Below are 24,212 nucleotides of genomic sequence, written 5' to 3'. Positions count from 1 at the left end.
GGAAAAACTCAATGTTGAAAACTAGATGTTATGAGGAAGAAACCTTGAGAGGAACCAGACTCAAAAGGGGAACCCATCCCCATTTGGGTGACATCAAGCGTGTGATTATAGTCTTTAAACATTACAGAACACTGGAGAGTGAGAACTAACATGAGCACTGGAGTGTGTGATTATGAGTGATGTTTTTTCTACAGTCTTCTACAGTCATTTGAGGTTATAAAACCAGGAGCTACTGAGCAACTCATAAAATAAAATAACCAGGGTCCAGGGTCTGAAGAATTCCATTTACCTGTGTGGAGTCAAAACAAAGGTCCAGGGGTGAATTTTGACCTCAAACAGCTCCTTCTCCATTGGTGGGGTCAAGCCAAAGTTAAATGTGTTAAATGTTTAGCAGTTAAAGCAGTTAAGGATAAATTGGGAGTTAATTCTGATACAACACCTTCTAACTGGATCAGGTCCAACTAGAAGTTCAGAGAATGGAGTTGGGCCGACTTCTCTGACATGGGTAGAATCTAGAATCTGGGAGGAATCTAACCACAAGTTTAGGAGGTGGAGTTGGATCGGAAACAGCTAGTTCCACCTGGTTGGGGTAAAACCAAATGTCCAGGTGGTGGAGTTGGGCCTGATATAGCTCCTCCCACCAAGTTGGCTGAAGAATAAATTCACAAGCTCAGGTGTTCGAGTTGGATCTGAAACAGCTCCTTCCACCTGTTTGAGGTTAAACCAAATGTTCAGGTGGTCGAATTGGACCTGCAACAGCTCCTTCCACCTGGTTACGGTCAATAAGTCTAGAACGTGGAATACAAGCACATCCTACTCAGGCAATGTAAAAAAAAAAACCCAGGTTGTATAGTTGGACCCAATCTGGATCCTCCTTTTAGGGTGAAGTGAGATCTAAATCAGATTTGCCTACTTGGTCATAGTTCAACCAAAGGTCCAGGGGGTGGTCCATCGTGTTCCAGTTGTTCCATTAGTGTGTTTGTTGTCTGTGAAATTAAGGTTTATGCTTTGGCCAGGTCCATCTTCACTCCTTGGACTTTAGGTGCTGCAGTGAGGTCTTTCTCAGCCTCCATTTATCCATGCTGTCAGAATTAATCTCGTTAAAATGCTCTTGACTATTTTTCATCACTGTATTTCTTGCCATGTGATTATTTGTCATGAAAAATCTACCATCCAAACCAAGATGTCCTCTGCCGTCCTCATCGACCAGTCTGCTTGGGCTAGCCTTTAGCTAGACACTTTGTTTGTGTCTATGATTACATGAGTACACCATAAATGGTCTCTGATTCCTGGTTCACTAACATGCTAGCTTGATAGCTAGCTGTTCCATAGAAAGAAATACTGATTAACTTATATCTTTAGGTTTTTAATATGCAATTAGATCTGATGGATGTAAAAATAAGGTGCTTGGATAACCAAACATTATTAATGACACAACATTAAGGAATGTTTACACCAGACAACTGATCATCTTCATCTTCAAAACTAGTGATCGTGTTCCGTGGTAATAACTCCAGATTACGCACATAAATGTTTTACCTCCTCACAGAGTGCAGACAGAAATTATTAGCTAGTAGCTAATTTTGGTGAAAGACATGTTCCCTCATTTGAGATGAATGTTTCGGGTTTATTTGAACATGATCTTAGACAAATAAACTCACATACAATACTCGCTTTAAGTCTCGTGAGACGCTAATACACAAAGACAGAAATTCAGCTGAAATCAGAACAAACGTGTAGCCGCATTGATGTCAAATTTGTAGGAATTTTGATCTGCTGGCTGAGACTGAGATCAAACAGCAACATTATCAGATCTGTCAGATTTCATTACTTAATCATGAAGTGGGAAAAGAGAAAGAAATAAAGATTTTCATTCAATACAACAGAAAGAGATAAAGAGAAAAGTGAAAAAGATGGATGGCAGTCTCTCTGAATAAGGGAATCTGCCAAATGTCATAAAAGTAGATGGATGGATGGATGGATGGATGGATGGATGGATGGATGGATGATTGGATGGATGGATGGATGGATGGATGGATGGATGGATGGATGGATGGATGGATGGATGGATGGATGAAAAGATTTCACCAGATCCATGCTAATCATAACTGTTCTTAGTGAAACCTGTTTATTAATATCAATATACTATTTTATTAAACATCATATCTGAAGAACTGGATTTATGGAGATTTTTCGTGACTTTCAAGTCTTTTGGAAAACAAATAATTAGTTTCATTTTATAATATTCTTGAGTAAAAAGCATAACGGCCCAAGCCCGGATAAATGGTTTTTGTTTGGACAAGTGCTAGTTTAGGTTACATTTAAAGTATTATTTGATGTAAAGTGTGTTGTCATAGAAACAAGTCAATTGCAAGTCAGAATTGTGCAACAGTGAGTTGAATCTCGTACTGTAATCGCAATAATACAGAAATAAACCTGAACACAAGGTTCTTTCTCACATAGGTGTGACAGTGAGTCATTTAGGATTAGTACAGCATGTACAACTTCTCCAAACACGTACATCAGTACCGTTCCATTGTTTCATGTTTATATCTGACACGTGTTCTGTGTGGAACCTCAAGGCGTGTCAGTGAAGAGACTCTTTTGTGAGACTGTCACATCGATAGATACATTTATGTTGAAATGTTTACAGTTTACAGCTATTGTTTAGATGTGTACTTCAGCATGTTCACAGTATGTCCATGTCCAAACACACACACCTCCACACACACACACACACACACACACACACACACACACACACACACACACACACACACATGCAAACGAGCAATAATTCCATAACATTAATGTGTAAACACAAAACCCAGTTACTGAGACGTCCTAGAGTCCCACTGGTAATTACTTTTCCAAAGAAAATATCAAATGTTCCAGAGTCAATAACAATTTGCTTGCAATCTCGTGCATGAACTTGTGTAAACACCGACCTCACCCCTGAACCTTCCAAGGTTTTTTTTGTATATTGTTTACCCTGTCTGAATTTTTACATTCATGAAACCAGAACCTCAATTGTGGAGGATCCAAACTTCAATGCAAAATGTGACATAAGAACTGTATGAATAGAAACGACTCCGAATCATACTCAAGAAGCTACATGGACTTTAAATCCCAGAGCATCACTGTATTATCACAGAATAATACGGCCATGCTGCAAAAACACAGCTGTGCCACATCGACTAAAAATACTTTTCTAACCCGCCATGTTGCATATTTAAGTGATTATTGCAATCAACCAAAAATGATGGTTGTCTGACATGACTGGAGTTTGACATTAGCTTCATTTTCATGTTTAATATTCAGCACAAAAATCCTCCAACTTCTAGTTTACTGGTGACTAGCTGCCCCTGCATAACGGCCTAGGCTCTTTCATGAATCCTAATCATATGGTTCCATCAGCAATATCAGACCAAGCGAAAAGATTTGGTCTCTGGTCCAAAATTTGGAAGCAGAACCAGAATCTGGAGCCAAATGACGTATTTTGAGGTATGTGTGTGTGTGATCATTTCAGCATGCGGTTTACACAATGCTAAATTAGAGATCATTACATTAACTTCATAGCTCCAGGAAATGTAAGTTCTGGCGATATTCTGGACCGAAACATGTCATGCTTTTAAAGATTTACTCGATGATGTGGAATGTGTGTGAAAGAACGTACTTCCTGTTATGTCGTGCATTATAATGTATTATAATCTCTCCTTATATTCTGAACTCTCCTAAAGTTAATAAGACAAAGTGCTGACACTGGAGACTCCTTAATTAAATGTTTAACCATCTCCTTACTGGAAATGTCATCATATCGGTGGATACAAAAAACCAAACCTTAACATTTATCCAAACTAGAAATTTGCTGCTGAACTACTACTAAACTACGAAATTTAATCAAGACCTTCTGACCAATCAGATAACAGCATTGTGATGTAATAATGGCTTGTACAATTTATTTGAATATTTAGACTAATAAATTAAATATTATCGTGCTGGAATTATAATAATCTCTATAATGTTTGGGGAAATGAACAATTATTGTATATGGAAAGCTATTTTGACTTTACAAGAATCTGTCCAAGGAAGTTTTACTCTGTTGATGATGATGATGATGATGATGATGATGATGATGATGATGATGATTAATGTTACCTTAACTAAAATGACCAACCTTCTAAAATGTTTGCATCATTTTACATTTTATGTCCTATGTGGTGATTCCACAAAATACAATTCCTTTATTCTTATATAAATGATTTTTTTTTTTTTTTTTGCTTTAAAAGTTCAAAACCTATAAAACAGAACGTGTTCATTACTGCTATTAATAGAAGTAGAAGTAATTTGGAGTCTTTTAGATTTTTCTTTAGATATTTGGGGGAATTCTTCACTTTGTATACATACTTGTATAAATAAAGGGAGGAAGGAAGGAAGAAGGACATAATAGGTAGAAGATTTTCAGTTTCCTTTCCAGTGAAAAAAAAATCGAACTAAATAAAGATTAAGCGCGGAAATTTATAATGAATTTATAATGTTGGTAAAGTCTGAAACATTTTGTTCAAGTGTTTACTAATTAGTTCGTCTGCGGTTCTTACTCCAGCACACACCTCTGACACACTGCTGAGATGATCAAGGAGCCGGAAAGTGCTTCACAATACCCTCACTAACCCATCAACCCCACCGCCTAAAGAAATCAGTCCACAGGAAAAAGGAAAAGGGGGTGTGACGCGGTGCGCATCAGGGATCTGGAGTCGCGCGGTGGAGCTCAGACACCCGGAGTGTTTGCACCGCTCCAACTTTCACCGCCTGGAGGAGAGATGATCATGTCTCGCAGCCATGGTTCCCGAAAATGACTCGTGCGCGCTCTTTAACGGCACCGGGTGTAACAAGACCGGAGCGCACCACCCGGCCTTGCGCCTCTCCCGGGCGCTTCCCCTGGGTCTGGTCCTGGGCGCGTTTATCGTGTTCGCGGCGTTAGGCAACGCGCTGGTGGTGGCGTCGGTGCTGCGGGACAGGCGACTTCGGGCGCCGACGCACTGGCTGATCGCGAACCTGGCGGCGGCGGACCTGCTTCTCAGCGCCGCCGTGCTGCCGGTGTCTGCGGCGCAAGAGATCCTAGGGCGCTGGGCGTTCGGCAGCGTGTTCTGCGACGTGTGGGCCGCGCTAGACGTGCTGTGTTGCACGGCGTCCATCCTGAGCCTGTGCGTCATCTCCGTGGACCGGTACGTCGGCGTGAGCCGCCCGCTAGCCTACTCGTGCATCGTGACGCGTCGCCGCGCCGCGCTCGCTGCGCTCTCGGTGTGGCTCGCCTCCGTGCTCATCTCCGTCGGCCCACTGCTCGGCTGGAAGCAGGCGCGCTCGCCGGACGACACCGCGTGCGACATCACCAAAGAACCCTACTACGCGCTCTTCTCGTCGCTCGCGTCCTTCTACATCCCGCTGGCGGTCATCCTCGCCATGTACTGCCGTGTCTACATCGTGGCCAAACGTACGAGTCGGAGTTTGAAGCTGGGTGTCCGGAAGGAGAGGATCAACTCCACCGATGTCACGTTGAGGATCCACCAGGGCTCCAGGACGCGCGAGGAAGCGGCACAGCACCATAACCATCAACATCACCAGCACCAGCAGAGGAGCGCGCTCATGGTCACAGTGCTGAAATTCTCCCGGGAGAAAAAAGCAGCCAAAACAGTGGGAGTTCTGGTCGGAGCGTTTACTGCGTGCTGGCTGCCCTTCTTCATCACCCTACCTATAGGTATGTATAATAATAATAATAATAATAATAATAATAATAATAATAATAATAATAATAATAATTATTATTATTATTATTATTATAATAATTATAATAATTATAATAATAATAATTTACATATCACAGTTTATTTACATAATTTAGGAGACTTGAGGCAAATCTAAATGTCTGCTCGCTATGCTCAGTTCTCGCTCTGGGCTCTGCTTTTGGTTCCCACGAGTGGACCCAAGGCACATTTTGGTTCTAATCCATTGCACTTATTATTATTATTATTATTATTATTATTATTATTATTATTATTATTATTATTATTATTATTATTGTCTCCATGTCGTTTAAAACTACATTCCAGTTCTTCATCAGGGGTTCCTATGGTACAAAAATGTGCCTACATGGAACTCTCTTTGATTTTGAAGCACTACCTGTGTTCTTTATGAGTCATTAACAGCCTCACATTTTTCATTTTGTACAACTGAGCAGTTAAAGGGGGGGTTAGGGGCCGTGCTCAAGGGCCCAACAGTGACAGTTTTTTGGGCCTGGGATTTAAACTCCCAATCTTTTAATCAGAAGTATCTTAACCACTAAGCTAGCACTTCCTCCATATAATTGTGTGTGTGTGTGTGTGTGTGTGTGTGTGTGTGTGTGTGTGTGTGTGTGTGTGTCTGTGTGTGTGTGTGTGTGTGTGTGTGTGTGTGTGTGTGTGTGTGTGTGTGTGTGTGAATAAAACCTTCATCAGGAATTTCTACATATTGTTACAGGTTCTTATCTTCCAAAGTAGTTTAACTCTTTCGGATAAGGCTCAGGATCCCAACCCTGGTGCAGAAGAACACCTTGTCTTGCACATTTTAGTGTTTCCTGTGCAATTCCACCCGATTCAACCCAGGAAACAGAGCAGGTTAATAGGTGATCAATGGAATCCTGAAGCTCCATTAGTGCAGGAACGTGCAGGAATAGTCTTATATAGTGTAAGATAGGGGTTTTATGATGACTTCATATTTGGAGTGTGTACTCCGAATTCCCAGTAATTGCACTCTTATGGTGAAGAGATGAAATCATTAAGGGTTCATCCGGGTTGTCCGTTGTGGGGAAAGTGTAGGGTGGTAGAATCCTGGACAAATCCACTGACAAATATTATTATTTCGTTTTCCCACAATCCCTTTTGATTACATGCTGATAGCAATTTTTCCTTCTGTTTATTCCTACTTAATCAGAGTGATGCAGCGGAGCTTTAGTGCTTCAATATGTCCAGTGCTTTCACCTTCTAATATACTGTATATATACTGTATATATATATATATATATGTGTGTGTGTGTGTGTGTGTGTGTGTGTGTGTGTGTGTGCGTGTGTGTGTGTGTGTGCATTATATATATATATATATATATATATATATATATATATATATATATATATATATATATATATATATGTGTGTGTGTGTGTGTGTGTGTGTGTGTGTGTGTGTGTGTGTGTGCATTATATATATATATATATATATATATATATATATATATATATATATATATATATATATATATATATATATATATATATATACAGTGAGGAAAATAAGTATTTGAACACCCTGCTATTTTGCAAGTTCTCCCACTTAGAAATCATGGAGGGTCTGAAATTGTCATCGTAGGTGCATGTCCACTGTGAGAGACATAATCTAAAAAGAAAAAAAAAGAAATCAGAATGTATGATTTCTTTAACTATTTATTTGTATGATACAGTTGCAAATAAGTATTTGAACACCTGAGAAAGTCAATGTTAATATTTGGTACAGGAGCCTTTGTTTGCAATTACAGAGGTCAAACGTTTCCTGTAGTTCTTCACCACATTTGCACACACTGCAGGAGGGATTTTGGCCCACTCCTCCACACAGATCTTCTCTAGATCAGTCAGGTTTCTGGCCTGTCGCTGAGAAACATGGAGTTTGAGCTCCCTCCAAAGATTCTCTATTGGGTTCAGGTCTGGATACTGGCTAGGCCACACCAGAACCTTGATATGCTTCTTACAGAGCCACTCCTTGGTTATCCTGGCTGTGTGCTTCGGGTCATTGTCATGTTGGAAGACCCAGCCTCGACCCATCTTCAATGCTCTGACTGAGGGAAGGAGGTTGTTCCCCAAAATCTCGCAATACATGGCCCCGGTCATCCTCTCCTTAATACAGTGCAGTCGCCCTGTCCCATGTGCAGAAAAACACCCCCAAAGCATGATGCTACCACCCCCATGCTTCACAGTAGGGATGGTGTTCTTGGGATGGTACTCATCATTCTTCTTCCTCCAAACACGTTTAATGGAATTATGACCCAAAAGTTCTATTTTGGTCTCATCTGACCACATGACTTTCTCCCATGACTCTTTTGGATCATCCAAATGGTCATTGACAAACTTAAGATGTGCCTGGACATGTACTGGTTTAAGCAGGGGGACCTTCCGTGCCATGCATGATTTCAAACCATGATGTCTTAGTGTATTACCAACAGTAACCTTGGAAACGGTGGTCCCAGCTCTTTTCAGGTCATTGACCAGCTCCTCCCGTGTAGTTCTGGGCTGATTTCTCACCTTCCTTAGGATCATTGAGACCCCACGAGGTAAGATCTTGCATGGAGCCCCAGTCTGAGGGAGATTGACAGTCATGTTTAGCTTCTTCCATTTTCTAATGATTGCTCCAACAGTGGACCTTTTTTCACCAAGCTGCTTGGCAATTTTACCGTAGCCCTTTCCAGCCTTGTGGAGGTGTACAATTTTGTCTCTAGTGTCTTTGAACAGCTCTTTGGTCTTGGCCATGTTAGTAGTTGGATTCTTACTGATTTTATGGGGTGGACAGGTGTCTTTATGCAGCTAATGACCTCAAAAAGGTGCATCTAATTTAGGATTATAAATGTAGTGGAGGTGGACATTTTAAAGGCAGACTAACAGGTCTTTGAGGGTCAGAATTCTAGCTGATAGACAGGTGTTCAAATACTTATTTGCAGCTGTATCATACAAATAAATAGTTTAAAAATCATATATTGTGATTTCTGCATTTTTTTTTTTTTAGATTATGTCTCTCACAGTGGACATGCACCTACGATGACAATTTCAGACCCCTCCATTATTTCTAAGTGGGAGAACTTGCAAAATAGCAGGGTGTTCAAATACTTATTTTCCTCACTGTATATATATATATATATATGTGCATACAATAGAGTTGCCTTGCATTCTGGGAATCCAGCAGCTACGCATCTCCACTGTTTCTGTGCCAGATTTCTCACTGATATATAAAAAGAAATTTGAGTCAGGAAAGAAGCTTGTTTATTTTTAGAAGCTCACACTGATTGTTATTCCATAGGTCTGAGATTGTTTGGATTTTTTATTAGCAATAACAATGTCTTTCTGGGTAGCATGAGAGACAGATGCTAATATCTCACAGGAATAAGGAAAAATACAGCCACACAAATAGATAGATAGATAGATAGATAGATAGATAGATAGATAGATAGATAGATAGATAGATAGATAGATAGATAGATAGATAGATAGATAGATAGATAGATAGATAGATAGATAGATAGAACTTTGCACAGTGTATACACACACACACACACACACACACACGTACTCACACACACAACTGTTCGTATAATAAAAGAATAATTTCCCATAATAAAGACATTGCCAACATTTAGATATGAACTTGTTCAACGTTTCTCAGGCGTGTTTTGTTTGAGCAGAGCGAATTTGTGTTTTAGCGAGTAAAGAACATCCACTCTTTCCCTCTGCAGCATCAACTTCACGATGTGTGTTCTGAAACTCGAGCCAGTCACTAATAAACCACAACTCTGTGCAGGTTTAATCCTCTGCAGCTGGTTTTGGTGTAGAAGCTTGGTGTTAAAACCAGTGAAAATGTAGTGGAGATCTGGTGTGAGCTTTCATGTATCTGGACACACACTGAGCACCGAGTGTGGACTTCAGTCGTATCTCCGTTAGTGTGGTTTCTGTTTAAAAAAATTCTGCTTAGTCTGTGTTCAATCTACGCCAGAAATCCAGCTCCAGGTCACGCAGAGAGCTATAGACAATTCATATCATCGACCTTCTGTTGTGGTCATGGGGAAGGCCGTGGAGGAAGACAGAGAGAATGAGAGGGAGAAGGAGAGGGGTTTTATTTTCCTCTACATTTCCTCTTTTCGTCTTGCAGGGCTACTGCTGATCCAGCTGTGCTCCGGGGGGGACAGTGTGTGAAAATGGGAGATGTTTAGGATTGTGTGGTTTTTATAAACGCATTAACATCAGAGTCATTCCTCTGCTGGCCGAGGTCACGGCCCCGAGGCCACAGTGCAGCTGGATTGGCTCTTAATTAGACAAGATTTCTCAGAGTAAAGATCAGCCCTCTGCTCCGGGTCCTGGGATTTCCTGAGTTGTATCGTGGTGCTTTATCTTCCTGTAGATTAAGGGGTGGGACGATGAGATAAAATCATGGCGGCGACAAATCGCTCAACAGATCTGCTCACAAGTTCCTATTTTTAAACCTGATCAGATGGAGAGTGTGCCAACGCAGAGCTTCGGGTTTTTATTTAGAGAAACTAGACCTTTAGATACAAAGATAACCTCAGAAATGTAAGGCTTAAACCCGCTAATACCTTTTCCCTTCACTTGAACTAAGAGACCCAAACCTTTTCCAGCATAACAATCCCACTGTGCACAAAGCCAGATAAAAGAAGATACATAGGAAAGCTGAAGTGAAAGATCTCCTGCTATAGAGTTCTTATCTTTACCCTATTAAACTGGATGAATGTGAATGCTGACTGAACCCCAGGCCTCCTCACCTCACCTACATCAGTATCTGAATTTACTAACACCCTCGTGTCTCAATGAATCTCCACAAATCTCCACTAGTGGAACATCTTCCCAGAAGAGTGGAGTATATTATAAGAGCAAAATGGGAACTAAATGTGGACTTGGATGTTCAGGAAGATTCCTATACCAATCTTTTGGTCTGGTTTTCACAAACATTTGGCCATACAGTCTGTCTGTCTGTCTGTCTGTCTGTCTGTCTGTCTGTCTGTCTATCTATCTATCTATCTATCTATCTATCTATCTATCTATCTATCTATCCATCTATTCTTGTTTTCTACATCACATTTTTGGAAAAATTACTGAAGGAGTCTCCAGTGTCAGGTCTTTGTACCAGTCACTGTAAATTTGGCTGTGAATGATCTCAGTGTGGTAGTGAAAATTATCTGGATAATCTTGGTGACATCTGGGAATAAAACACTTCATCTCATACAAAAACAGTGGTTGTGTAACGAAGATGTAAGAAAATTAAGTTCCTGTTCCAAGCTGGTTATTTTTCAGTAACAGCACATCTAAAAGTATAATCAGTGTTGAACAGTAATAAAGTAAATATAATTCGTTACTGTAATTAAGTAGTTTTTTCACGTATCTGTACTTTACTGGATTATTTCCATTTGAGGAGAATTTTGCTGTAACTTTACATTTCAAAGTCAAATATTTGACTTTTTACTCAACTACATTTAGTGTAATCATTGACTAGGATAAAAGCGTAACTGGTGAAACACGCAGCGAGTCACCAATCAGGATCGAGCGCACGCTCTGTTTTACACGTGTTCTGATCGACGCTTGGTGCATCTACTGATCACCAACAGCATCAGTTCAACATCAAGCAGAACATTTAGAGAGGAATAAATGACTCCAGACTCGAACTCACCACCACACACGTGACCATTTATTAGATATCAATCAGTGTTTGAGTCTTTAATATCATTCTATTAATAGATCAGTGTGCTGAGAGTCACATTCGAGTCTTTACACATAAACTGAGGTGTTTAAGTGAAGAATCTTGTAATTAAAATGATCATAGGAACATTAGAGTTATAATAAATCAGTACTTTGGATACTTAGGTAATTTTGAAGGCAAAAACTTTTGCACTTTTACTCAAGTGAAAGTTTAAAGGGACACTTTTACTGAAGTCACATTTTACTGAGTGTCTCTACTGTAACTCAACTACATGATTTGTGTACTTTGTCCACCACTGAGTTTGACTTGTCATATGATATTTCTGTTTCTGGTTAATTAGAATCTTGTGGAACATCTAATAGGATGTTTTTCCCACTATGTGAGCTGAGACCTCCCTCCATACATGTTCAACAACTTCTCCTTCTGCTCTGGACACCATAACATATTGCTGAAGCTGTAGAAAAAAAAAGAACACCTACTGACCAATCACATTTGAGCTTGTAATATAAAATGACTTATTTATTATCCTTGGACAATGTTTATAATATTTGTGAGGAGAATAATAAAATAACTGATAGCTGAAGCTCTACCAGTTGGGCCTCTGATGGTTTGAGCCCCGTGTCTGGGTTTACACCTGTACAAACAACCTGGGTTTGGATTCGACCAGACCGACTCCTGTGTAACTCAATGTACTCTTAAGATCTGTCTTGTATCTAAGAAGCGATTTATTAACGCTGAGATTTCTGACATGCACAATGATGCCTGGGGAAAAAACACAAAGGTTTTATCGCTGAATATTTCACGGAGAACCTTGAAGGAAGCGAATGAGCGAAAGATATACAGTCTGTACCATAACATCCTGTTTTCTTTATTGGTTGGGGGCCAGCGTGGCTCAGACCCATTGTCTTTCTGGACAGCGTGTAGTGAGTTATTGGGTCATATTTCAAACACTTCAGATAGTAAAAACTGACAGAAAAAACCTACAGTAAAAACTTGTAGAACTCAAGTTGGTTTAATGTTCTCTTATGATCCCTTTACACTTAGCATGCTAATTTCTCTACTACTCCGTCTCACACTAGTGCTTTGTCTGTAAATTTTATGGGGGAAAAATACTAATACGCACACAATGCTGTGTGCATTGCACAACATAAGTCTATTACTGCATTACTCTGACTCATAACCGAGGCTCTGAAGCATCTGAAGCTCATTATTCTTACACAAAACATTGCTAAGCATCATCACATTCCGAATTAGGAGCTGGAAAAACAGTAATATTACAAAATAAAGTCTAAAAAATCAATCTGTTTGTGTAATATATAAACTCAGAAAACCCAAACCTGTTCCAGCATGACGATGCACCTGTGCATGGATCCATGAAGACATGCTTTATATGGGAACGTTGGAGTGGAAGATCTCCTGCTGTAGAGATATGAACACTATTGAACACCTGTGGGATAATTGTGAATCCTGAATACACCCCAGACCTCCTCACCTTCTCACCTACATCAGTACCACTTCACTAACACCCGAGTGAACGAGCTCCAGAGCTGAACAACAATTCAGTTCATGGAGGAAGTTCAGTTACAAGTTGCAGGATCGGTGATTATACGTGAAAACTCCATTAGTGCTGTTCAGGATGAGTAGAACCTTTTATCCAAGTTCAAATTATATGAACAAAAGTGTGATAGATAGAAAGATTCATCCATCCATCCATCAAACCATCCACTCTTATATCTATCCATCCATCCATCCATCCATCTCCATCCATCCATCCATCCATCCATCCATCCATACATCCATCAGTCTATCTATCCACTCTGAAGTTTGTTTGATCTCTGCGTCACATATCCCATGCTGTTTCTTAAAGCTGGAGGTAGCAGAGCTGAAGATGTTGAGATGTTCGTTGGGAGTGATGAAGATGGACAGGTTGTTTTACCATGATGTTTGATGTTAGGAGATGTTTAGGTAATGCCTCATGAAAGAAGTGTGTGTGTGTGTGTGTGTGTGTGTGTGTGTGTGTGTGTGTGTGTGTGTGTGTGTGTGTGTGTGTGTGTGTGTGTGTGTGTGTGTGAGTGTGTGTGTGTGTGTGTGTGTGTGTGTGTGTGTGTGTGTGTGTGAGTGTGTGTGTGTGTGTGTGAGTGTGTGTGTGTGTGAGTGTGTGTGTGTGTGTGTGTGTGTTTGTGTGTATGTGAGATGTATTCAGAGACAAATGAAAACCTCTCTTTTCTGTTTCATGTTTTTTTGAGCACCTCCTCCTATAAAAATATCTGCACAGGAAGACTCGAGCGTGCCCATGCTGTGCTGCAAACGTGTTAGCGTGACTCGATGTTTGCATGCAGTCAAGTGCAAAAGTTTGTACCCCCGCACACGTGGTGTGTGATTTAGGATTTATATCATATATTTTAAAGAAACTTGGGTTTCTTAATAAATCTAGGAAATTTTGCAACAAAAAATGTACTTGTACAAATACCCTAAACCTTTCTATTTTTTTCTTACACACACACACACACACACACACACACACAGAGAATTAAATCATGTTAACAGTATAAATAATTGGTACTGGTAGAGTTTTATATAACATAAACACCAAACCTCTATCTATCTATCTATCTATCTATCTATCTATCTATCTATCTATCTATCTATCTATCTATCTATCTATCTATCTATCTATCTATCTATCTATCTATCTATCTATCTATCAACAAATTTTATAACCTCAGTTTTGTTTAAGTCATAAATACAGAGAAAGCGTGTAATATTTTGTAAATATATACATATTCTTACACTGTGTGTGTGTGTGTGTGTGTGTGTGTGTGTGTGTGTGTGTGTGTGTGTGTGTGTGTGTGTGTGTGATGGTGATGAGTTATACTCGGGGTCGGAAGTGTCTGCAGCCTAGACGAGATCCTTCTATATTTATACATTGCGTAATACCGCCATCTACTGGTCACAACATGAAACGCATTAAATCAAGAATTCATAGAATATTTTGTGAACCCTGAAGAAAAAACAGGATTACAGTCGTCGTAATTAGTATAAATTAATCGTTTATAAAGGTCAGGTGAGTAGAAACTGCAGTCTTCCTTCACATTCATCCCACATTTCGGTTCCCATCATATCACATTCACTTACTATTTGCTTATAGAACGTTCTTCACTCTTCTGAAAAGATGATCCACTGAATTTTCTGGAGATTTGTGTGAAATTCAGCCACACAGGTGTTGTCAGATACTGATGGATGAGGAGGCCTGGGGTGCAATCAGTGTTTCATTTATGAGCTCTATAGCAGGAGATCTTCCACTCCAACCCATGGAAAGCAGATCTTCATGGATCTGGTTTTGTGCACAAAAGCATCATCATGCTGGAACAGGTTTGGGCATCCAAAGACGTCTGATACAGTTGAGGACAGTTTGTGACACAAATCACTGGAAACGTCTGTATTCTATATTCTGTAGTATATTTACAGTGGGTACGGAAAGTATTCAGACCCCCTTAAATTTTTCACTCTTTTTTATTTTGCAGCCATTTGCTGAAATCATTTAAGTTCCTTTTTTTTACTCATGAATGTACACATAGCTCCCCATACTGACAGAAAAACACAGAATTGTTGACACTGTTGCAGATTTATTAAAAAAGAAAAACTGAAATATCACATGGTCCTAAGTATTCAGACCCTTTGCTCAGTATTTAGTAGAAGCCCCCTTTTGATCTAATACAGCCAGGAGTCTTTTTGGGAAAGATGCAACAAGTTTTTCACACCTGGATTTGGGGATCCTCTGCCATTCCTCCTTGCAGATCCTCTCCAGTTCTGTCAGGTTGGATGGTAAACGTTGGTGGACAGCTATTTTTAGGTCTCTCCAGAGATGCTCAATTGGGTTTAAGTCATTGCTCTGGCTGGGCCATTCAAGAACAGTCACAGAGTTGTTGTGAAGCCACTCCATCGTTATTTTAGCTGTGTGCTTAGGGTCATTGTCTTGTTGGAAGGTAAACCTTCAGCCCAGTCTGAGGTCCAAAGCACTCTGGAGAAGGTTTTCGTCCAGGATATCCCTGTGCTTGGCCGCATTCATCTTTCCCTTGATTGCAACCAGTCGTCCTGTCCCTGCAGCTGAAAAACACCCCCATGCGGGTTTTCATGTGTCCTGCACTGAGGAGAGGCTTCCGTTGGGCCACTCTGCTATAAAGCCCCACTGGTGAAGGGCTGCAGTGATAGTTGACTTTCTACAACTTTCTTCCATCTCCCGACTGCATCTCTGGAGCTCAGCCACAGTGATCTTTGGGTTCTTCTTTACCTCTCTCACCAAGGGTCTTCTCCCCCCCCGATAGCTCAGTTTGGCCGGTCGGCCAGCTCTAGGAAGGGTTCTGGTCGTCCCAAACGCCTTCCATTTGAGGATTATGGAGGCCACTGTGCTCTTAGGAACCTTAAGTGCAGCAAAAAATTTTTTGGAACCTTGGCCAGATCTGTGCCTTGCCACAATTCTGTCTCTGAGCTCTTCAGGCAGTTCCTTTGACCTTAATGATTCTCATTTGCTCTGACATGCATTGTGATCTGTAAGGTCTTATATAAACAGGTGTGTGGCTTTCCTAATCAAGTCCAATCAGTATAATCAAAAATTTCTGGACTCAAATGAAGGTGTAGAACCATCTCAAGGATGATCAGAAGAAATGGAGAGCACCTGAGTTAAATATATGAGTGTCACAGCAAAGGGTCTGAATACTTAGGACCATGTGATATTTCAGTTTTTCTTTTTTAATAAATCTGCAAAAAGGTCAACAATTCTGTGTTTTTCTGTCAGTATGGGGAGCTGTGTGTACATTCATGAGGAAGAAGAATGAACTTAAATGATTTTAGCAAATGGCTGCAATATAACAAAGAGTGACAAATTTAAGGGGGTCTGAATACTTTCCGTACCCACTGTATATCTTCCTTTGATCCCAATATTTGGAGCTGTCTGAAAGATGTCTTACTTACTGGCACCTTGATTGCAACCTTCTGGCAAACCTGTGGATGTTGTTTTAAAGAACTTATTGTTGTTCATCATGATATTTTCCCTCCATATTCAGCTTTAGGATGCTTACCTTCATCTCTTGTTTGCATTTCTCACAGTTAATCATCTTAAAAACCCTTGAGGAACTGAAACTGTGATCGTGTTCTTCTCTTCCAGTCTCCTTCAACCCTGACCTGCGTCCACCAGAAGCCGTCTTTAAATTCGTCTTCTGGCTCGGCTACTTCAACAGCTGCGTGAACCCCGTCATCTACCCGTGTTACAGCCGCGAGTTCCGCCGGGCGTTCGCCCGAATCCTGCGCTGCTGGAGGCGTGGCTCGGCGTGGAGGACGTTTCCACCTCCTGGAGTCGCCTCCTCCTTCTGCCAGGCCAGGAAAGACTCCAGAGACTCCATGGAGAACTTCAGCAGCTACATGTACGGCAGCCATAGAACGCTGTCTTTCTCCAGTCCGTGTCCAAGTCCTGGGATCAAGAGTCAGTTTCCGTTCTCTGAGCATGGACACGGACACGGACCCTCACGAAGCAGGAACAACTCGGTGTTGGTGGAGAATTTTACAGATCGGCCGCTGGAGCCTGTCAGAGAAGATACGCCGCAAGACAACGGACAGATCAATCGCAAAAATGCAGAGACCCTCTCTGGCAAGGAGACGCACGATAAATCAAGTGGTGAAGATCGTTGTTCCTAAACTGACTCATAAACTCCATGTTTACGTGTCATTAATAAATGTCAAAAATTAGACAATGTTTTTTGCAAAGTCATCGTTTTCTCACAAAGGTTTGTGGACACCTTCTCACCATAGTATGAATTTCAACATCCAAATCCTCATTTGCTCTTAAAACAAGCTCCACTTTTTTGAGATGTTGTTCCACTAGAGTTTTCTGCTTATCCGAGGGTGTTGTAAAATCAGGTACTGATGCAGGTGAGAGGGTGAAGAGCTGTTCACCTGCAGGCCACTCAAGACCTTCCACACCCATGGAAAGCAGATCTTCATGGAACTGGTTTGGTGCACAGGGGGCATTGTCATTCTGAATCAGGTTTGTGGTCTTCAAGTTGAACTGAAGAGAAAATTTCATGCAAAGACGTCCTACAAAATGATGTGCTTCCAACTTTCAGTTTAGAGAAGAACCTCATGTAGCTGGAGAAGTCATGTGTCCCAATACTTTAGCCTTTTTATTTCTTTTTACAAATTTGTTGGTAATTTGTTTCGATAAAAATGAGACCAGTGACGTTTTCTCCTCGTTTGCTCGCTTTTCTCCTTCACCCCTTTCCAGAACCTCGAGTGTTTCTCACACAGAACACCTCCTGATCATCACACTTCTTCTCACAGAATAAGAAAACTGTAAGTGAAGCTGATGATCTTCATCCAGCCACAGTTTTAAGATAAACCCTGAAACCCTAAACGTCTCAGAGAAGAAATTCTGGACTAAACGATTCATGTGATGTTTGCGTGTTTGATGCGACACTCGTTTATTTAATAAAAAGTGTCATTTGTAAGAATTGAGTCTGTCGTCGTTTCAACAACCTTCAACATCTCGCCTTTTATTTACACTCTACATTATTATTATTATTCATTTTTACCTGAGATCTTTTATGGAGGACAGGAGAGGAGAAGAAGAGTTTTCTCTGGTCCCGAAAAATCTTCATCAGGACACTGTAAAGATGATTCCTCATGAATCCTAATGATTCCTGAACTTCCTCCTCTTTTACTGTACAAGACGAAGATGAACCAAATTCATAACCTGCTCACTGTGTCAGATCTCCAGACGTCATTTAATAATAATAATAATAATAATAATAATAATAATCGTAGTTAATTAACTGATAATTGAAGAACTAAACAATTTTACAAATAATAAAAAATATACATTAAACAATTATTTAAATTATGACTAAAAATATATTTAATTAATAAATAATAATAAATGGATAATGAAATAATTTATTTGATCATTTTTATACTATAAATTTAAGTCAATAATAAAGTAATAAATTAATTGTTAAATTTTTTTACATGAATATTAAACAATTAATTAATCACTTAATCCTTTCTTATACAGTGCCATAAAAATTATTCATTATTTATGATAAATTGATTGAATAATGAAATGAACAATCCATTATTTAACAATTATCTATAATAATTATTTAATATCTAGTTTTAAATATATCATTTTTTTGGGGGGGGGGATTATTTTATTTTTCTAGTAAACACATAAAATTAAGCACATAAATTCATCAGTCAGCTGGAACTGATTTACACAATTTAGGAGCAAAAGAAGAGCGTCTGAGGAACCTGAGTGAGAAGAAAGATGATGTTGAGAATCTCAGGAGTTCAGACTGATGCTGGAGAGCCGAATCCACGCACAGCTTTAAAATCGGCTCGGGACAAGACGTGAGATCGTGGATGAAGACGCAGACATTTTTATTACTGTCTGAACTTAAATCCTCCAGAACTTCAGGACTTTATACTGTACACTCATTAGTGCATTTTTCAATGGTACGACAATCTCTCAATATCTCTCACACACACACACTCACACACACACTCACACACACACAAAGATTAAGACAACACGCTGTACAAATTTATTTACACTCATCTCTTGTACAGTCTCATACAATCATGTGTTCCTCCAAACTCCCTTTTTAAAGATTATTATTAAACAGTGGAGGAAAAAACAAACGCACGAGTTATAAGAGCACAAAACAGCCTGAAATGAACATCGCTGTAAAAAAAAGTAAAAAAAAATGAAATAAATTAGCTTAATAAATGTCTAGCATTCGGCAAGAGTCCTGTGTTGTTTTTTTTTACCCTCGAAACGTAACACACTCCATGACATGAAGCCTCATTTCTCAGTTAACACGCAGTAAAGGCATATAAAAAGTGGGAAAAAATGTATAAAGAAATAAAAAAAACAAACAAACAATCATATGGTTTCACATTTATACACTGTACAGCAGTATAAGAAGACGTGTTTATTTCTAGTGTAAATAAACACCCGTGGATTTCTCCTGTAAAAGATCTGGCAACGAGAATGTATTCACTTTTGTTAGATGAAGAATTTTCTGCTACACTTTCTGAAAGAGACGATAAAAGAACAAATATTAATTAGAAAATGTTTCCTTTAAACAGGAAATTATTATTTTGAAACATAAAATAAAATGTAAACATTTAAACTAAATGGGAGAGAGAGGGACTGAATACGAGAGAGTGGGAGATGGATGGATGGATGGATGGATGGATGGATGGATGGATGGATGGATGGATGGATGGATGGATGGATGGATGGATGGATGGATGGATGGATGGATGGATGGATGGATGGATAATGAATGAAAAACTTACTCAGACAACAAATTTGTTCTTAGTGGTGGAGCCGCTCTTCGTGGCCGTGTCTGCGTGAGACTGATAGCCGATGATGACTTTAGGTGGAACTCCTAATCTGTCCTTATACACATGCCTGACACACACACACACACACACACACACACACTGTATAAATCTGTTTTAAACACATAACAGTTCCTGAAGCACACCAGGGTCTCTCTGACTGATGACTGATGTGTCTTTACCCTATGTGTACGATTGCGTCCTTGTTCTCATAGTCCGTCGTCCATATTGCAATTTTGTCTCCTTTCGTCCGAACGTTGACGACGGCGCCGCACACGTCATCGCTGTGATCGTCGAACGCTTCGCCCACCAGACACAGGAGCTAAAACGTACAATGTTCTACATGAACAAACACCTCCAATGTAAATGTGTGTGTGTGTGTGTGAGAAAGAATGCAGACCGTCTCGAGCCAGAAGCGATCCAAATCGGCTCTGCGCTGTTGTTTATTCAGAGTGATAAGCCAGCGTCCGCCACGTTTATTCCTCTCATCCTCCCACATGGGCTCGATACCGTCCTGCACACACACACACACACACACACACACACAGACATTTGAAAACGTATTATTTAAGAAAAATGCCATTTTTAAGTGTGTAATCATTTTTACAAATATTATATACTATTTAATAATATATAGAAAATATAATAATATTTACCTTAAACAGTGAGTAATCACATCCGGACATTAAGTTACTCGAGAGCTGGATGTGATTGTAAAGTCTGAGAGAAAGAAAGTATATATAAAATTCAGATAAAAGTATAAAAATGCATTTTCAGTGCATGTACCTGTAATGCACTGCCCCCTACAGGTCTTTCTGTGCAATCAATCGATTTGATAACGGTCGCCAAGGTGACGTCTTATTAAAAACAATCTAATAAGTTTGTAAGTGGTGTGTGTGTGTGTGTGTGTGTGTGTGTGTGTGTGTAAGTGTTTCATCAAAAAAACTGCACGGTGATTATGACATTTCATAAGTGATGGTAACTTACGCCCAGAAGTCTTCAACTGTGTCGAACTTTGAGATGAGTCGCAGGTTGGCTTGCCATGTTTTGCTTTTGTCGTTCTTAAAGAACCAGAGAGCCCATCTGTGTGAGAGAAAAAGGACAAAACACACATGTTCATCACACAAACACACACACGACTAAAAGGGGAACCAGAGACAGCACGAATGTGACGTGACGATGTGGAATGTTTGCTCTGACCTTTAGTTATTAGATCTAACAAACCACATCAGACAAGAAAAGGCAGAGAAAAATGGAGATGAGGTATAGGAAAAGAAGAAGAAAAAAAAGAAGCAGAAAAAGAATGGGGAAATAAAAAGGGAAAGTGGAGGAGGTGAAGAAAAGAGAAGAAGGAGAACTACTGAGAACACATCAGTATGGAGTGTTCCAGGTCAGGTCAACACAGAGCATTCAAAGTTCAGGGTTCAGTACTGAGCCTTCAGAGTTCAAGGATCAGTACAGTGTGTTCAGTACTACGGGTCAGGAATCAGTCCAGAGCGTTCAGTACTACGGGTCAGGGATCAGTACAGTACTACGGGTCAGGGATCAGTACAGAGCGTTCAGTACTACGGGTCAGGGATCAGTACAGTACTACAGGTCAGAGATCAGTACAGAGCATTCAGTACTACGGGTCAGGGATCAGTACAGTACTACGGGTCAGGAATCAGTCCAGAGCGTTCAGTACTACGGGTCAGGGATCAGTACAGTACTACGGGTCAGGGATTAGTACAGTACTAAGGGTCAGAGATCAGTACAGAGCGTTCAGTACTACGGGTCAGGGATCAGTACAGTACTACGGGTCAGAGATCAGTACAGAGCGTTCAGTACTACGGGTCAGGGATCAGTACAGTACTACGGGTCAGAGATCAGTACAGAGCGTTCAGTACTACGGGTCAGGGATCAGTACAGTACTACGGGTCAGGGATTAGTACAGTACTAAGGGTCAGAGATCAGTACAGAGCGTTCAGTACTACGGGTCAGGGATCAGTACAGTACTAAGGGTCAGAGATCAGTACAGAGCGTTCAGTACTACGGGTCAGGGATCAGTACAGTACTACGGGTCAGAGATCAGTACAGAGCGTTCAGTACTACGGGTCAGGGATCAGTACAGTACTACGGGTCAGAGATCAGTACAGAGCGTTCAGTACTACGGGTCAGGGATCAGTACAGTACTACGGGTCAGGAAACAGTACAGAGCGTTCAGTACTACGGGTCAGGGATCAGTACAGTACTACAGGTCAGGAAACAGTACAGAGCGTTCAGTACTACGGGTCAGGGATCAGTACAGTACTACGGGTCAGGGATCAGTACAGTACTAAGGGTCAGAGATCAGTACAGAGCGTTCAGTACTACGGGTCAGGGATCAGTACAGTACTACGGGTCAGGGATCAGTACAGAGTGTTCAGTACCACGGGTCAGGGATCAGTACAGTACTACGGGTCAGGGATCAGTACAGAGTGTTCAGTACTACGGGTCAGGGATCAGTACAGAGTGTTCAGTACCACGGGTCAGGCATCAGTACAGTACTACGGGTCAGGGATCAGTACAGAGTGTTCAGTACCACGGGTCAGGGATCAGTACAGTACTACGGGTCAGGGATCAGTACAGAGTGTTCAGTACTACGGGTCAGGGATCAGTACAGAGTGTTCAGTACCACGGGTCAGGCATCAGTACAGTACTACGGGTCAGGGATCAGTACAGAGTGTTCAGTACTACGGGTCAGGGATCAGTACAGAGTGTTCAGTACTACGGGTCAGGGATCAGTACAGAGTGTTCAGTACCACGGGTCAGGGATCAGTACAGTACTATGGGTCAGGGATCAGTACAGAGTGTTCAGTACCACGGGTCAGGGATCAGTACAGTACTACGGGTCAGAGATCAGTACAGAGCGTTTTGGGTTCAGTAAAAAGGATTCAGTTTCAGTACTCTAGGTTCTGCACTGGTGTTGGTTTTGTACCGGTTCTGTAGTGGATGTTTGATGTAATCTTCAGTATTCACGATTTCTCTGCTGGTTCCGTCGCACTGATCTTCCTCTGAATTCGGAGCATCTGGGGAAACTTCCTGCAGAAAAAACAAACAGAAGATCCAGTTAAAGACACGCGCTCTGTAAACAACCTGAGGACAGGTAAGTCCACTCCATCACTCCATCACACCAACATCACGCTGATTAACTTCCTGTAACATCACAACACGGAGCGGTTCAGTCGTCACGCCCTCCCTCAGCCAATCAGAACCCAGGATTCAGCTCCGGGGTTCAGAAAAGAACTAACATCCGGGTTCTGATCAAACACGAGTCCAACTTCAGCTCAGGAATTCCTCTATAAATAATGGTGTAATGGTGACTCTGAACTGACAAGTAAGCGAACATAGGGGTGAGTTCAACTTAAAAGATTGCGACATTAGTTTAATTTCCGTAAAATCCACGAACAATAAATCTATATATTTATATTTAAAGAAATAAATCCTAAATTAAGTCATATATCCGCCCACTAAGCTAAAGCTAACGCAGTTTCACGCTGGTTTAACTCCGTCTTCATAGAAACCAAGAGGATTATTAAAAACATAAAAAGCGAAACTACGAAGGATTCGAGCTTCTGCTCCACCACAAGGACTTTAAACCAGGTGTCTCCTGAGCGCATAAACACGCTCCACTTTCACACGTTTCTCTCACCGGTTCAGCCGCCGCCATCTTCTGACACTGGGATGGCGTCCGGGATGTGTCCCAATTCAACGTGTCCGAGTGCACTACAGAGACTCCACTTCGTAGGGAGTAACTTGAAAATGAAACACCGCCTCCCTAAAAGCTGGGATTTAATAATAAAATGATAAATGTTAAAAATATTCATTTATTTATTTATTTTGATTGTTTTATGGATGTGGTGGATGGATGTTTGTCTCCAAAACGTCCTACATGTTCTGTCCCTCTAATAAACTCATTTCTAATCCTGTCCATCCTCATCACTCCCACTGAACATCTCAGCATCTTCAGCTCTGCTACCTCCAGCTCCACCTCCTGTCTTTTACTCAATGTCACGGTCTCTAATCCATACAACATCTCAGGTCTCACCACAGTCCTATAAACTTTCCCTTTCACTCTCACAGATACTCTTCTATCACAAATCACTCCTGCTATCACTCTTCTCCACCCACTCCACCCTGCCTGCACTCTTTTCTTCACTTCTCTAACACACTCTCCATTACTTTGCACTGTTGACCCCAGGTACCTGAACTCCTCCACCTTCTCCACCTCTTCTCCCTGCAACCGCACCCCTCCACTGCCCTCCCTCTCACTCACACACATGTACTCTGTCCTACTC

At 40.8% G+C, this 24,212-nt stretch overlaps 2 protein-coding genes across 3 annotated transcripts; one reads left to right on the top strand and one right to left on the bottom strand.

Moving 5' to 3' along the window:
- The first annotated feature begins 2,944 nt into the window (after positions 1–2,944).
- adra1bb (adrenoceptor alpha 1Bb) lies at positions 2,945–17,999 on the top strand. Of its 2 annotated transcripts, XM_083559806.1 has the most exons (3): positions 2,945–3,504; positions 4,604–5,755; positions 16,664–17,999. In XM_083559806.1, the coding sequence occupies exons 2-3, from the start codon at positions 4,840–4,842 to the stop codon at positions 17,188–17,190; spliced, it is 1,443 nt and encodes a 480-aa protein (XP_083415932.1). In that variant the 5' UTR covers positions 2,945–3,504; positions 4,604–4,839; the 3' UTR covers positions 17,191–17,999. The 2 variants fall into 2 exon arrangements, with proteins under 2 accessions (XP_083415932.1, XP_083415931.1); XM_083559805.1 differs by lacking the exon at positions 2,945–3,504 and having other exon boundaries at positions 4,336–5,755.
- A 1,069-nt stretch (positions 18,000–19,068) lies between these two features.
- eif4ea (eukaryotic translation initiation factor 4ea) lies at positions 19,069–23,699 on the bottom strand. Its single transcript, XM_083559868.1, has 8 exons — positions 23,567–23,699; positions 22,853–22,956; positions 20,884–20,979; positions 20,553–20,616; positions 20,297–20,410; positions 20,079–20,218; positions 19,852–19,966; positions 19,069–19,583 (listed from the first exon to the last, which is right to left on the bottom strand). The coding sequence occupies exons 1-7, from the start codon at positions 23,582–23,584 to the stop codon at positions 19,852–19,854; spliced, it is 651 nt and encodes a 216-aa protein (XP_083415994.1). The 5' UTR covers positions 23,585–23,699; the 3' UTR covers positions 19,069–19,583.
- Positions 23,700–24,212: the final 513 nt, after the last annotated feature.

The sequence above is a fragment of the Silurus aristotelis genome (genome assembly GCF_946808225.1).
Source record: "Silurus aristotelis genome assembly, chromosome: 14".
Taxonomy (NCBI): Eukaryota; Metazoa; Chordata; class Actinopteri; order Siluriformes; family Siluridae; genus Silurus; species Silurus aristotelis.
Note: the sequence above shows the minus strand (reverse complement) of the source record. Positions and strands in the feature narration are given on the sequence as shown.